Genomic DNA, 13,442 nt, shown 5'->3' with positions numbered 1-13,442 from the left:
TGGTCCTTTCCTCTGAGGCCCTGCATTACATTAGTGAGTTCATAAGCTTAGCCACCTCATGCTATGTGGTTCTCTGACTTTACAAAGAGAGACCTGGGAAATCCAAGGAGGTTCTTAATGGAAGAGGACAAATGCCCTCTTATCTGAGCTGATGTTGTGGAGACTATAAATAGATGCTTATAGCAGCTGTAATCGTAATTGCCACAATTGCAATTGGCCACGATACATTCAGTAGTGGTATGGATAAGTAAACTATGACTCATCTTATTAGTAGAGTATTGTATGGTGCTGAAAAGAAATGAATTTTAAAACACAAACAGGATTATGCCACTTTCAAGAAGATGGAGGGAATGGAAAATTATGTTCAAACAAGAAGGACTCAGAAAAACAAATACGCATTTTCTGTCATGTAGAATCCAGTTTTTGTTTTGTTTTTTAAGATATTGAACTATTTGAGATGGTGTACATGAGGAGGGGAGATAAAAGAGGATAATGGCAAATGGATAGTATCAAAGATCCTTTATATGCACGTGTAAGCATTATAATGAAATCCATTGATGCACAGAGTGAACGAACACACTACAGAGAGAAAAGAAGCTTTTCATCAGTGAAAGGACATTTAAGGAAACAACTGCTTGTCACTAAGTGAATAAAGCCGAGTGAAAGACTGTGCTCCTAGAGAACATTCAAAGTGGCAAGAATCTATCTGTGTGTGGTTTGGGGTATCAGAAGACTGCTGCAGCTTGGTTATGCTGAGAGAGAAAGAGTGTATCTCTCTCCCTCTCTCTCCTTCCCTCCTTCTACCCTCCTAGTTTAACCAGGCCCACCTCAAACTCAGAGATCACACACTTCAGGAGTTCTTGGATTAAAGGATTAAAGGTGTGCACCACCATACCTGGCTAGAATGTCTTTACAAACAAAAGCTCTCTACATTTAAAGATTTGAAATTATGTAGCATTCCATATGTGCCAATCCTGATATATGTGCTTGTTTGTATGTTGTTTTATAGGATTTTATATGTGCCGATGTATAGAAGCCTTTATGTATTATGGGTAAGCCTGTGTAGTAGGCAGTCATGGGACTTTTATTAACCACAAGTTAGATTACCCCCTGACCTCCAACAGCAATGCACAGTGAGGATGGAGACTGTCTAGATTATACAGCTGCCAGCCACTGAGCTGCCTTCCCCCTGCCTTCCTCTACTGACAGTCTGGTGCCTGTCTTCGGGAGTCCTGATGAGCCCCCATTGAATCACATTGTGAAACACATTCCTGTTCATGCAGGAGAAGTGGATGGCTTGAATTTACCAGATGGCTTGTTTCCTGAGGGCAGTTAATAAGCAGTGTGCTTATTTTGCACTCTTCTCTGAAGCCTGTCCCAGTCACCTTGTTTGTAAACAGTGATCGAGTATCTCTGAGTGCATCTGTCTGGAAGGGACCCATTTGGCAGGTGGTTAAAATCTACCAGCTTTAGCTCCGAATCTTGGCGTAATATCCTTTCCGCTGCTACTTCTCACTTGTACATTCATGGCCTTGAGACCAGCAGCCTTGTCACAGATGAAGTGGTAGGTCTAGTGTCCTTTTGGGAAGCTCCTGGAGTTCTTCAGTCTTCCTGTGTCAAAGGCTCAGAAAGAAGCCAAAGAGTTCCTGAAGCCAGTAACCTTGGAGCCTCTACTTCCTTGCCTTGCCCTGGGATGAGTGGCTGCCCCAGCCCTCCTTCTCTGCTTTCCATGTATTTCTGAGTATGCATTTGTCTTCCCGGGCATGGTTGTCCTAAGTGGAATTGGGCCTGATAAGGAGAGAATGTCAGAAACAGAAACAAAATGACCCACCAGGATGGTTGACATGCTCCAGAAGTTTGTATTTCTGATTGTTCAATCTACTGGAGATTACCACAGTGTTTCTAGGTGGTTTCTACTGTTTGTGTGTCTGCTGGTATCCCAGTTAAAAAAACAAAAACATTGAGAGGTTTATGGGTTTTGTTTGTTTGTTTTTTTTTGTTGTTGTTGCTTTTGGATTTTTGAGATAAGAGTTTCTCTTCTAATAGTCCTGGTTATCCTAGAACTTGCTCTGTAGACCAGGCTGGCCTGAAACTCACTGAGATCCACTTGTCTTGCTTCCCAAGTACTAGGATTAAAGGCATGCACCACCACCGCCTGTCTGGGGTTTGTTTTATGAGGATTATTTTTGAGTCAAATTGGAGGGATTAGTCATTCTTTCTGGCAGAAATGAATGTGAGCTTCCTGTGTACTCTGTGACATGTCTGAATGGAGCTTGGTTTAACCAGCACCTGAAGGCCACGTGGAGGTTAGAGAATGATTTTCCAGAGACATGAAGCAAACGCCTCTTGTAGTAGAGAGCTGAGGTAGACTGACAGCTTCTGCCAGTTTGTTTATTTTTATTAGGTGGAACAAAGGCCTTTAGGTTTCCAAATTGATACATAAACAGATAGTGTGCATAGCATGCAGAAGCTATCCATGTATGCATGTTATAGTCACAATGTTATTTATTTGTAATTTTGCACATTACTAGGTGCTAATAATGTTCCATTCTCAGGAACTGCCTTGTTAGAGACTTTTTACATTTTGTGTGCAAATTTAGGAAACTGAGTTTGATTGTACTTCACCAGAATTAGCATCTGAGTAACAAATACAGACTAGAAAATCCTTGCAATCTCAGAACCTTATTGCATCTTATTTTCTAGGAAGAGAATATTGCATCTTTGCTTCACATGCCCAGCACACTTGCTGGAGCCCTTTCCATTATGATCCTATTCTGACAGGATGACAGGGCCCAGGGTCCAGTGGCAGTGTCTGTGCTTCTCCAGGGGGGAAATGGCATTTTACTTTCTTTCATTTCACTCCTAAGCATGTGCTCTCAGGACTATGTCTCTATCGGAGCCTGTTCTTCTGATTGTGGCCTGTGCAAATGGGACAAGCAGGGAGTACGCAAGTCTTAACTGCCACAGCTAGTTCCCTGAATCATCCACTGGAGAAACAGTTTATTAGGGAAGGAGCACAGAGGTGCAGGGTTCTCCAGACATACCATTCAAGACATGGCTGTCCCTGGGGTTGCCAGGAGTGGCTTAATGTATGTGTGTGGTGAGGATGAAGTTACAGACAGGACTCTCTGAGATCAAATACATAGGGAGCACTGTAGAGTTTGTACTTCAAGAAACCAAACCTTTCCATTAGCTCATTGCTTACCAAGGCCTGAGCTTGATGAAACCCAATGATGCTCAGTTGTTGGTTCCTTACTAAATGAATTTTATAAGGATCCAGCTGAAAAATAAGCAATAGCAGAATTCTTGGCACTGCCTCTTGTAAAAGAGAAGTTGCCTTTAAGCAGTGGAAGTCAGTTTTCCTTACTTGCAAGCCCTCTGGAAGCATGTGCACAGCTATAGAGACTACTTTGGCATCTCTCACAGATTGTTTCTTCTGTCTCATGGGCAGCTTTGCCATCTACAGGCTCAAACCAGATAAATTCTGTTGTGTTTAATAAGGAAGCACTACAAGAAGTAAGTTTCAAGGGGTGTTATTAATATTTGGATCAATTGGAAAACAGAGTCATAGTTCATTGGCTGCTGAGGATTTTCTTCACGGGGAAAATTAACGGCTGAGTGTGTGTGTGTCTGTCTGTCTGCCTGCCTGTCTGTTTGTCTGTCTTACAGCAAGGATCAAACAGGTATTTTATCACTGAGCTGAAACCTTATCTACTTTTTAAGCCAGAGTCTCTTAGGCTGGCCTTGAACTAATAACTATATTATAGGCCTTGAACTTATTACCCTTCTGTCCCAGCCTCCAGAGTTCTAGCATTACAGTCATCTGTTACCACACCTGACTAAGGCTGGCCTTTTTTCTTTTTCTTTTTTAATCCATCTTCAGAGTGCTGTGAAATAGATCAGAAGTGAGTTTTCTTTTTCAGATAATTTCATAGTATTCTTTTACCTGGATTACACCATCCTAATATAAAGGTAAGAATGCTAAACATTGGTTTATAACTGACTAACTGACAGATTTTTCCAAGGCATATTTCTTCACATAATGTGAAGAACATATATATGTTCCTTCATGTATGGGGGTGCATATCTCATGTATATGTGTCTTTTTCTCCCTTTCTAGGCCTTCTGCCTTATCTAGTAGCCCGACGTATCCAGACCTGCCCTTCATTAGGATCTCCCCACACCGTAACCCCACTGCAGCTTCAGAGTCCCCCTTCAGCCCCCCACATCCTTACATCAACCCGTATATGGACTACATCCGCTCGTTGCACAGCAGCCCATCCCTCTCCATGATCTCAGCTGCCCGAGGGCTGAGCCCTACAGATGGTAAGTCTCAGACAATTCTTCCATAGACCACCTGGCTATTACATTTCCTGTGTGGCCCTCTATTAAGCAGATCTAGTATATCCTGAGGTTTTCCACATGACAGACATGGGAACAAACTTGAAGATTAAATTCCCACTTACAACACTGCTTCCTTGGGTGGTAGTGTCCATATTTTCATGTAAGGATAGCAGTTGGCAGAGGAATTAAGTAAGTTGGAACTCAAAGCAAGGTCTTACTGACTCCCCTACTTGCTATTATGTCCTTCTCTTCGGCACTCCACACATGATTAGGTAAGTCCTGCAGGTATCCCATGCTTGTGTGAATTCACTGAGTGCTTTGACCATCTTCTAATGAATGCACTTATGTTCTGTATGTTGAAAAGACATGTTTATGTAAATGTGTCTCTGAGAACAGAGCTTGACAAACTCTACTGTGCATATATATGTCATCTGGGGATCTTGATAGATGATGGGGACGGGAAAAATGTGGAGTGGGAGACCTGAGTCTTTGTGGTCATAAAAGCTTCTATGTGATGTTGATACTGTTGGTCCATGGTGGGCCACACTGTAAGTATCGAAAATTGAGAATGGGAGGTGGGGTTGTTAGGTGTGCCTTCAGTTCTTGAACATGCCACATAAAACCAAACAATGGGCAAAGAAAAAGAGATAGACTTTATTCTTTATTCCTGTAATCCCTGGAGCTCATTTTAGGCTTAAAATGTAGGTTTCATCCTCGGGTAAAACTTTCCCACATTTTTGTAAAATTGGAGCTAGTTATTCAGACCCTCCTGTTAAGACTTGGGGAAAATATTCACTATATCACACACACACACACACACACACACACACACACACACACACACACACACACACACAGAATGAATGATCTTTTGCCTACAACTGCCCAGCTCTGCATTAAGCCACAGAACTGCATAAGCCTTACTGTTTACTGGTGAGGCTATGCGTGCTTCACTGCAGAATATACATCAATTCTTCTGGTTGCAGAGTACAGGAACATCATGCAGACCATTTCACTGAACTCTTTGCTGTGACTTCCTGTCTCCTAATTCTAACATGGGAACCATATTCTGAGGTTGTTTTTGCACAGTGGCAACATGCATGACGTTTCTGAGGAATCATCCATTCTGTGTATTTCTAGAAACAGTTACCACCCCCCATGTGTCTTCCTTTTGGTTTTTTTTTTTTTTAAAGTATTCAGTGCAATGGCTATTTTTGTAAGGTACCCAATGGATTTATCTTCTCATTTGAGTAATATTTACATTTTTAAAACCAGCAAAAGGTAAAACATGATTAAGAGTTTTGCTTGGAACTTTATTTTGTGATAAAGGAGTGGATGGTGGTAAAAATAACCACTAGGGGTGCAGGTAAAGAGAGTGAGGAAGAAGCTTGTATACAGCTGGCTTATAGAAATTTGATTGGCTGAGGGCATGGTAACTTGTGGCTACTTTATGGAAATCAGTCTCATTGTTTGCATTTAATGAGTGTGAATAAAATATCTGTTGATTGATTAGTGGGTCTGCCTTCCCTTCCCTGACTCTACTATTCCAGTTAGTAACTGTCTTAGTTACTTTTCCATTGATTCGATGAGGCACCATGACCAAGGCAACTTACAGACGCATTCATTGGGGCTTACAGTTCCATAGGGATAGATCTATGACCATCCTGACCCCAGGCAGGCAGGCATGACAGTGGAGCAGTAGCTGAGAGTTTCCTTATCCACAAGTAGAAGGCAGAGAAAGAGCCAGTTAACAATGGTGTGAACTTCTAAAACCTCAAAGTCCACCCCCAATGACACATCTCCTCCAATAAGGGCATACCTCCTAATCCTTCCCAAACAGTTCCTCTAACTAGCAGCGAAGTTTTCAAACTTGTATGCTTTTGGTGGGTCATTCTCACTCAAAGCACCATAATACCCAACCAAATAATTCCACTAATGTTTTCCTTTTGTAGTCTTATATTTTTAAAAATACCCCTTTTTGCTATGTAACACGCATAAAAAGTATTGCAAATGTATACAAATTCAGGATACCTATTGCCAGGATTCTTCTGCCTATTGCTAGTCATTATAAACCTTTACTTTACTTTTGGCTCCCACATGCCTTGTAGGTCTTCTTTTAATCCAGATTTCTGAAAATCTAGAGGCCACCCTCAGAACTGCTACAGTATCTTCCTGCTCTTGCATGTAAATTGGCAGGTGGAAACCAATTATTATCCTACTCATGTGAGGCTGACTCTTGCCGGTAAATTGTTCCAGATTGATAGGTACATTTTCTTTTTGATTTTGTAGTGGGAGAAAAAAAGGAAAAAAGGAACTTTTAAACCCTGGAACATGAAATTGCAGCTTATCATTCGGTTGTGTGTCATTAATGCTGTGCTTGCCCTTTTTTCTTTCTTGTAAACTCTGACTTCTCATGTTAGTGAGTGTTAACTTAGACACTTCTGTCAGGAGCCTAGGGAAGTATTTTAAGTATGTCTGCAAAGATATCACAGTTGTCTGAGTTGTCTACTGTTGTAAGAAGTATGAGCATGCAGCAATTGTCTATAGGCAACTATTTTCTTTGCAGAGAGAGGCAGTCAGTCATGACCATCTACATACAGCCATCATTCTGGTACCAACACTGGGGCAAGTTTGTGTATGTTAGAATCCCCATAAATTACGTTGTGTAGTTGACATCATTGTCTTCTTATTGTATACATGTCTGCTCTGTGATCCCAAAATGACAAAATTGCCTGAATGACACATTTCTCAGAATATGTCTCATCTTAAAAAGATACATGACTCTCTTTCTCTCCTTTCATATATGTATATATATAATTTTGAATTCATGTTTGAATTCATGTTAATTTCTTTAAACAAAGAGCAAAACTTTTCTAATGTATTTTTAAAATTTATTTTATATAACCAAGTCCATTTAAATGAAAACAAATATTTATAGACAATATTTGGGAATTTGGGCATCGTTCTTTCCAAACTACTTCCTGCTGGTAAGAGGCACTGTCCTGGGGGATTCAAAGAAGATTCAGAAATCCTGGCTGTAGTCTGTAAGGCTGCTTTGTCCAGCTGTTTTGAATGTAGGATCACCTCGTACTCTGTTTCAGGCGGCCTGGCTTGATCAAACCACATTAGTCTGGAAGGAATCCACATCTTTTCATTTTTCTGTGGAAACAAAAATAGAAATATCCTTTTCCCCAGTAACTTGTCCTTGAACTTAAATTTTGGAGTCAAAGCATTTTTTTTAATTTAATTTATTATTTTACATGTCGATCCCAGTTCCCTCTTCCTCCCTCCCTCAAATCCTCCCTCCTTCCCTCCCTTTTACCCTCTCTGCCCTCTCACATGCACTCTAACCACCCTCCCCTCCCATCCCCCCACCCCATTTCCATATGTAGGGGAATGCCATCCAGTTGGGGTCATGTAGATCTGACAGGTCATATGAAGTAGGGACTAGGGCTTCTCTCCTGTCTTTAGATTAAGGCTGTTATCCCTTCATGGGGGATGTGTTCGCGAAGTCCTTTTGTGCACCAGGGATATATCCTGGCTCCAGTGTCTGAGGTCCCTTAGACTGCTCAGTCCTTCTGGCTGAGACCCGTATTCAGGGGGGCCTGAGTCAGTCCCATGCTGGCTTCCCAGCTATCAGTCTAGTGGCCGTTAGCTCTCTAATGTATTTTAATATATATACATATATGTATGTATACATATATATGTATATATATAGCTTTCAAATAAAGACAAATACCAGTGAATGCATACTTAGAACAGCTTTATTCCACGGAGCCATAAGAGAGATGTGTTTGTAGGACAAATGGTAAGTGGACTTGGGACACTTAAAAAAAAGTGGCTACTTGTCCTTTTGGTAACTGTCACCATCCTGTTTCATCTTGCAGCCCCCCATGCTGGAGTCAGCCCTGCAGAATACTATCACCAAATGGCCCTGCTGACAGGCCAGCGAAGCCCCTATGCAGACATCCTTCCCTCAGCTGCCACCGCTGGTGCAGGGGCCATCCACATGGAGTACCTTCATGCCATGGATAGTAAGTGACAAGGCTGTTTGATGGAGCCCTGGGAGAGAACAAATGCTAACTAGGAAATGGAGAGAAGCCTACAAAGGTTTCCATAGATGAAGCCAGCCTTGAGATGGCCTGTTGTCTCCTGGTGAACTAAGATATGTAGAGAACTGTAGTTGGTGGTAGCTATCCTGGGAATGAAACTGATCAACAAATTATCCTGCTGTTTCTTGTGATATAAAAATAAAGGAACAGGTTTGCTACCTGGATGGACTTTTCATGGCCACTCTAATATTGTAGATTTTATTCTTTTGAAATTAAGCATTTTTTTAAAAAAAAAAAATCAAGAAACTATAAGACATGTTTATTTTCATTCACATATCCTTATATTTAAAATTGTGTTTCATGAAGACTCTTTGCAGCTGCTAAGAACATGAAAGGTTCATAATAGTTCCACAAAGGGGGGAAAAGTCCAGAAACATTTCCAAATTCTCGCATGTGGCAATGAAGGAAACAAAGATCATGTGATATGCGTGTCACTTGAGGGGTGCCTAGAGGCGCATTAGGATTCCTTTGGTTCACAATGGGCCTATAATGGCTTTTTAGAGTACCTCAGAGCTCTCATCTCTGACAAGGACCAGTTCAGTAAATATCTTTTTACAGGGCCTTGAAGAGTGAAGCTAAAGCCAGACTAAGGAAAATATGGTTTTTCTAGCAGTGATGTTTAACCCTTGTGTTTCCAACTAGAATCTTATCTGGAGTCATCCTGGTCAGGGGTGTGTTTTTGTGAATCTAAACCTCAGATTTTGGATAGAAAGAGATGGTTGGTCCATACAGGAATAAAAATGGACAATCTGAGTCTGCTAATCACCCAGGATGACCTTGGTGCACCCCAAAGGAGTGTGGCCTGGTGCTGGCCTCTATTGGGCAGCTTGTTACCACACACAAAGTAAAAGAACTGTGTTGCACACTCTGTGGGGTTTTGTTGTTAGGCTTGGTAGCATAAAGAGCTTAAGTTTCAGATTCATCATAACCACATTTCAATTAGCGATTGTTGAGGGGGGAACAGTTCACCGTTATTATGCAAATTAGTTATTTAAAAATCTGCAAATAAAGAATTAAAATAACAGAGACTCCTTGGAAGGTCGGCCTGCGTTACTTTCCCTATTTGATAAGAATATGTTTAGTCAGGCAGCGGCGGGTTTTTTATCTAAATAAAGGATGAAGCTACCCTTTTACTTTGTAAAAACTAATTAAAGGAATTTTAATTTGCCAGAGTATATGGTAAATTGACTGTCATTAAGTAGGAATTTAGATGTCCTATCATTCATCACATGAAAAGAAAGCTCCTCTTTCTTTGTCAGAAATTTTTATTAGAACGGAGAAACAAAAACAATTAACAGAAACTAGGTTGGAACTCCCTGTGCTGGAGCAGTAAGAAGGCTCTGTGGCTGGGCTTCTAGCTCAGTGGTAGAGTATTCACCCAGCACTTACAAGGCTTTGAGTTCAGTTCCTACCTCTACAAAATATAAATAGGGCTCTGCCTTCTATGGGAAAATATTCCCATAGAATTTCCTGACTTGTCACTTTTTCTCTAAAGATTTGCCTACTACTATAATTTTCCTGTGTAAGGCCAAATTGCCATGTCTCTGAAAGGAGTTGTACCCATGCTGGGAAACACAAAATCTTCTTTTTGTATTGAAACTTATTTGTAATTGATTTGCTTCTTATCTGGCAGGATTACCTCTCACACTCTCATTAAGCTTTAGTTTTATGACTGACTAGATCTTCCAAAAGCAAGCCTGGACCAGTGGGCAGCGTTCTGTACTCTGCCCTGACTCAGATCTTGACATCTAACAATTTCAAATGCAAATCGTATTTAATTGACACTCCTCCGTTAGAAACCACTGTATTAAGTGGGCATGTGTTTACATTGAGTTGCTAACCTCCAGATTAAGAGGCCAGGAGAGGGCTTTTCTTGACATCTAGAAACTGGTCTTTAATGGTGAAAAAAGGTCCGTTTCAATATCCGTAGGTATTTCGGGCCTTGCTCACATGTGTGCACAGTTTATGTCTCCCACCTTGGAACATTTGTAGAGCACCATGACCAACAACATGGAATGTACATGCTTAGATGAGAAGGCTTTTAGGAGAGGAATCCCACATTTTGACAGCACTGAATCCAAGGTTCTATATAGTGGGACTGCTATGTGAACTAGAGAGATCTGACAGTATTCTGGCCTCTTCCTACTAGATGTCCATAGCATGCCCTGAATTATGACAACCAGATGTTGTCAGATGTTTTATGGGGTTCAAAATCCCTCCATTTTGGGTACCCCTGGTTAGGGTGATGCCTTGTACCTTGTTTTAGTGGTGCTGTAAGTTTACCAGGGAACATTTAGCTGCTGGGATTACGGAGAGGCAGGCATAACTACACCAAATTCCTTACTTTAGCATGCTTTCATTCGGTTTTTGTCATTCACCTCATTGCCTTAAAATGGTATGTGTTAGAGTGGAGAGGGCATTGTGTTGCAACTGTGGGAACCTCTGTCTTTGTCACTTGTGGTGAATTAATGATGGGAATATCTAAGCAGCTGTCAGATTCATAAATCATTAGAAATGAGAAGGATAACACATAAAAGTCTCTCCCTTTTGTTGAGCAATTTATCATTTTGCCTGCACATTAATAAACAGCTCTCCTCTGAGGTAAGCCCCTGGAAGATAAATATTTTGCCCTAATTTCCTCAATTGTAGCCAGTACATCACAAGGGGGAGGAGAGATACTTGTCACCACAAGTTGCCAAGTTCTATCCCTCTACTTTTGCTCTGAGAAGTAGTAGTCAATAACATATAGATTCTGGCTGTAGGTAATCAAGTTCTGTTTTGTTTTTGTAACAGGCGCCAGATTTCCTAGCCCCAGGCTGTCAGCTAGGCCCAGCCGAAAACGCACACTGTCCATATCACCACTGTCAGATCATAGCTTCGACCTTCAGACCATGATAAGAACATCTCCTAACTCCCTGGTCACAATTCTCAATAACTCCCGTAGCAGCTCTTCAGCAAGTGGTTCCTATGGGCACTTATCGGCAAGTGCAATCAGGTTTGTATTTTCCCGAATCCATTATGTGTCTTTATAATAAAACGTTAGTGCTCAAATGAACTAGTAAGCCTTTTTTCAGAAACCAGTGATCTGAGAGGAATAAAGAGCCACAAGGCTGCTGTACCTGTACCAGGATTCAGGTTAAATACCACAACTGTGGGCCAAAATTAATTTGTTTGTATGTATTAGTGTGGAGTTCTTATATGGCAGTTTCTCAGTTATAATGCAATCTACTTCTTAGGGACAGAGAGTTTCAGATCTTTTTACCCAGGTCTATAGAATAAATCCACCTCTGCCTGGCTACCTGGCTTGTGTACAAAAGAGGAACAAAACCAGACAAACTTACCTCCCAACTCTCAAGAGAAAGGGTGCATTGAAAATGAAAGGGTTCAAAACAATGCTTTTAGTTCAACAGAAAATAAATGTATATGGCTTGGGGGCACCAACTGGGCCAATCACTGGTGAGCTAACAAGAATAAATTACACATTTCCAGCTTACTTTTAAAGATAAAAAACATTGACCATCTTTTCTGTACAGTTAAGTAATTTTAATATGCCCTTACATGAATGTAAGGAATATAAAATGGTTATTATAAAAATGCTTCTGTTGCTAATGATCAGATTTGAAATGTTATCACTGAATACAAAAGGAACACAAAGAAGCAATGTTAAGAATTTGTGAGATATTCACTCTACCTTTGTCAGCTAATCACTTTGTTTGAACTGTGCTGGTTATAAATAATAGAGGCAGAATTAAATAGTATTCTAATAGTTAATTAAATAATCCTGGTTATATTCACTAGCTCTTATTTCCACTACAATTTTCACCATGGTTTAAGCATTCACTTAGTAATAATCATTGGATTATAGTTTGCAGACTGCAGATGATTCCTTCCTTTGAGAATAAATACTGGTGAAGATGGCATGATGACAGGAAACTTGGGAAGGGAAGAATAGGCTTCAGGAATTCAAGGCCAGCTTCTGCTACATAGTGACTTGACTATTTGGGGCTACTTAACATCCTATCAAAAACAAACAAAAACCTCTAGAAAACACAATAAATAAATGGAACATACAACTTAATGACTGTTTTTATAAACCATGCTTTTTAATAAGAATTATTTATTTTCTACGAATGGGCAAGAGCTCTAGTTCTTAATTGAGCTTTTCATGGTGACTTTAAAATACACATAAACAATAATATTCTCCCCATATTTATTAAGAATAGCTAAGACTATTGTTCCACTAGAACACTTTCCAGTGAAGTTTTGATTCTTTTCTAGTTCAATTATTATATCAGTAATTCTCATTGGCAGGCAAGCTAACGTTGTTATTATTATAAATAATGATTCTCATTTTCTGCTCTTCTTTTCACATGGCCAATAAAAAGTAGAAGCATGAGACAAAGCAAGCACCTGCCTATGTGACTATAGTGTGGGATCTGTGGTCTCTCAAGTTCAGCCAATGTAACAAGTAGGTAGAGTGGGGTCTCTGGTGTCACAGGGTCAGCCAGTATAGCCACAAGTGTAGGCTTCAAGCATCTGTCTGTAGTCAAATTTCAGCTTTGACCCTAATCTGCATATTTAACAGCTTCATGTAAGACGTTCAGTGTGTTGGAATGGGTCATGTTTTATTAAAGGTGGCATGGGTTCACAGTGGGACAAAATTCTTCCCCATTGGATAAAATTTATTAAAAAAAAAAAAAAAAAAAAAAACAAAGGTACTTCTTAATGACACCATCAGTGATGTTTCAGCCTGTTGCTTTCCAACCAAGGCAAGTTATTCCTGTTCTCCTAGCTTGTGTTCTTAGGTCATCTGCTACCATAAATTATATCTTAATTTGTAGTTATGTGACTTGACTCAAATATCCATGTAGAAATGTAGCATACTGTGATATTTGTACAAATGGTATTCACATAGATCACCTTGTGGCTTTTGTGGAGGGGTGGTACTGGACATTGAACTTAGAACCTCTACCACAGAGCTATACC

At 40.3% G+C, this 13,442-nt stretch overlaps 1 protein-coding gene across 2 annotated transcripts in view; it reads left to right on the top strand.

Annotated features, from left to right (window-relative positions):
• The window catches only part of Gli3 (GLI family zinc finger 3), a 253,101-nt gene that overhangs the window by 166,555 nt on the left and 73,104 nt on the right, over window positions 1–13,442 (top strand). For both annotated transcript variants that reach the window (XM_051194720.1, XM_051194721.1), the window contains 3 exons: window positions 4,121–4,326; window positions 8,232–8,378; window positions 11,250–11,451. In XM_051194720.1, the coding sequence (XP_051050677.1) occupies window positions 4,121–4,326; window positions 8,232–8,378; window positions 11,250–11,451 (555 nt within the window). The remainder of the gene's footprint in view (window positions 1–4,120; window positions 4,327–8,231; window positions 8,379–11,249; window positions 11,452–13,442) is intronic.

Source organism: Phodopus roborovskii, unplaced genomic scaffold (genome assembly GCF_943737965.1).
Source record: "Phodopus roborovskii unplaced genomic scaffold, PHOROB, whole genome shotgun sequence".
NCBI classification, from domain to species: domain Eukaryota; kingdom Metazoa; phylum Chordata; class Mammalia; order Rodentia; family Cricetidae; genus Phodopus; species Phodopus roborovskii.
Note: the sequence above shows the minus strand (reverse complement) of the source record. Positions and strands in the feature narration are given on the sequence as shown.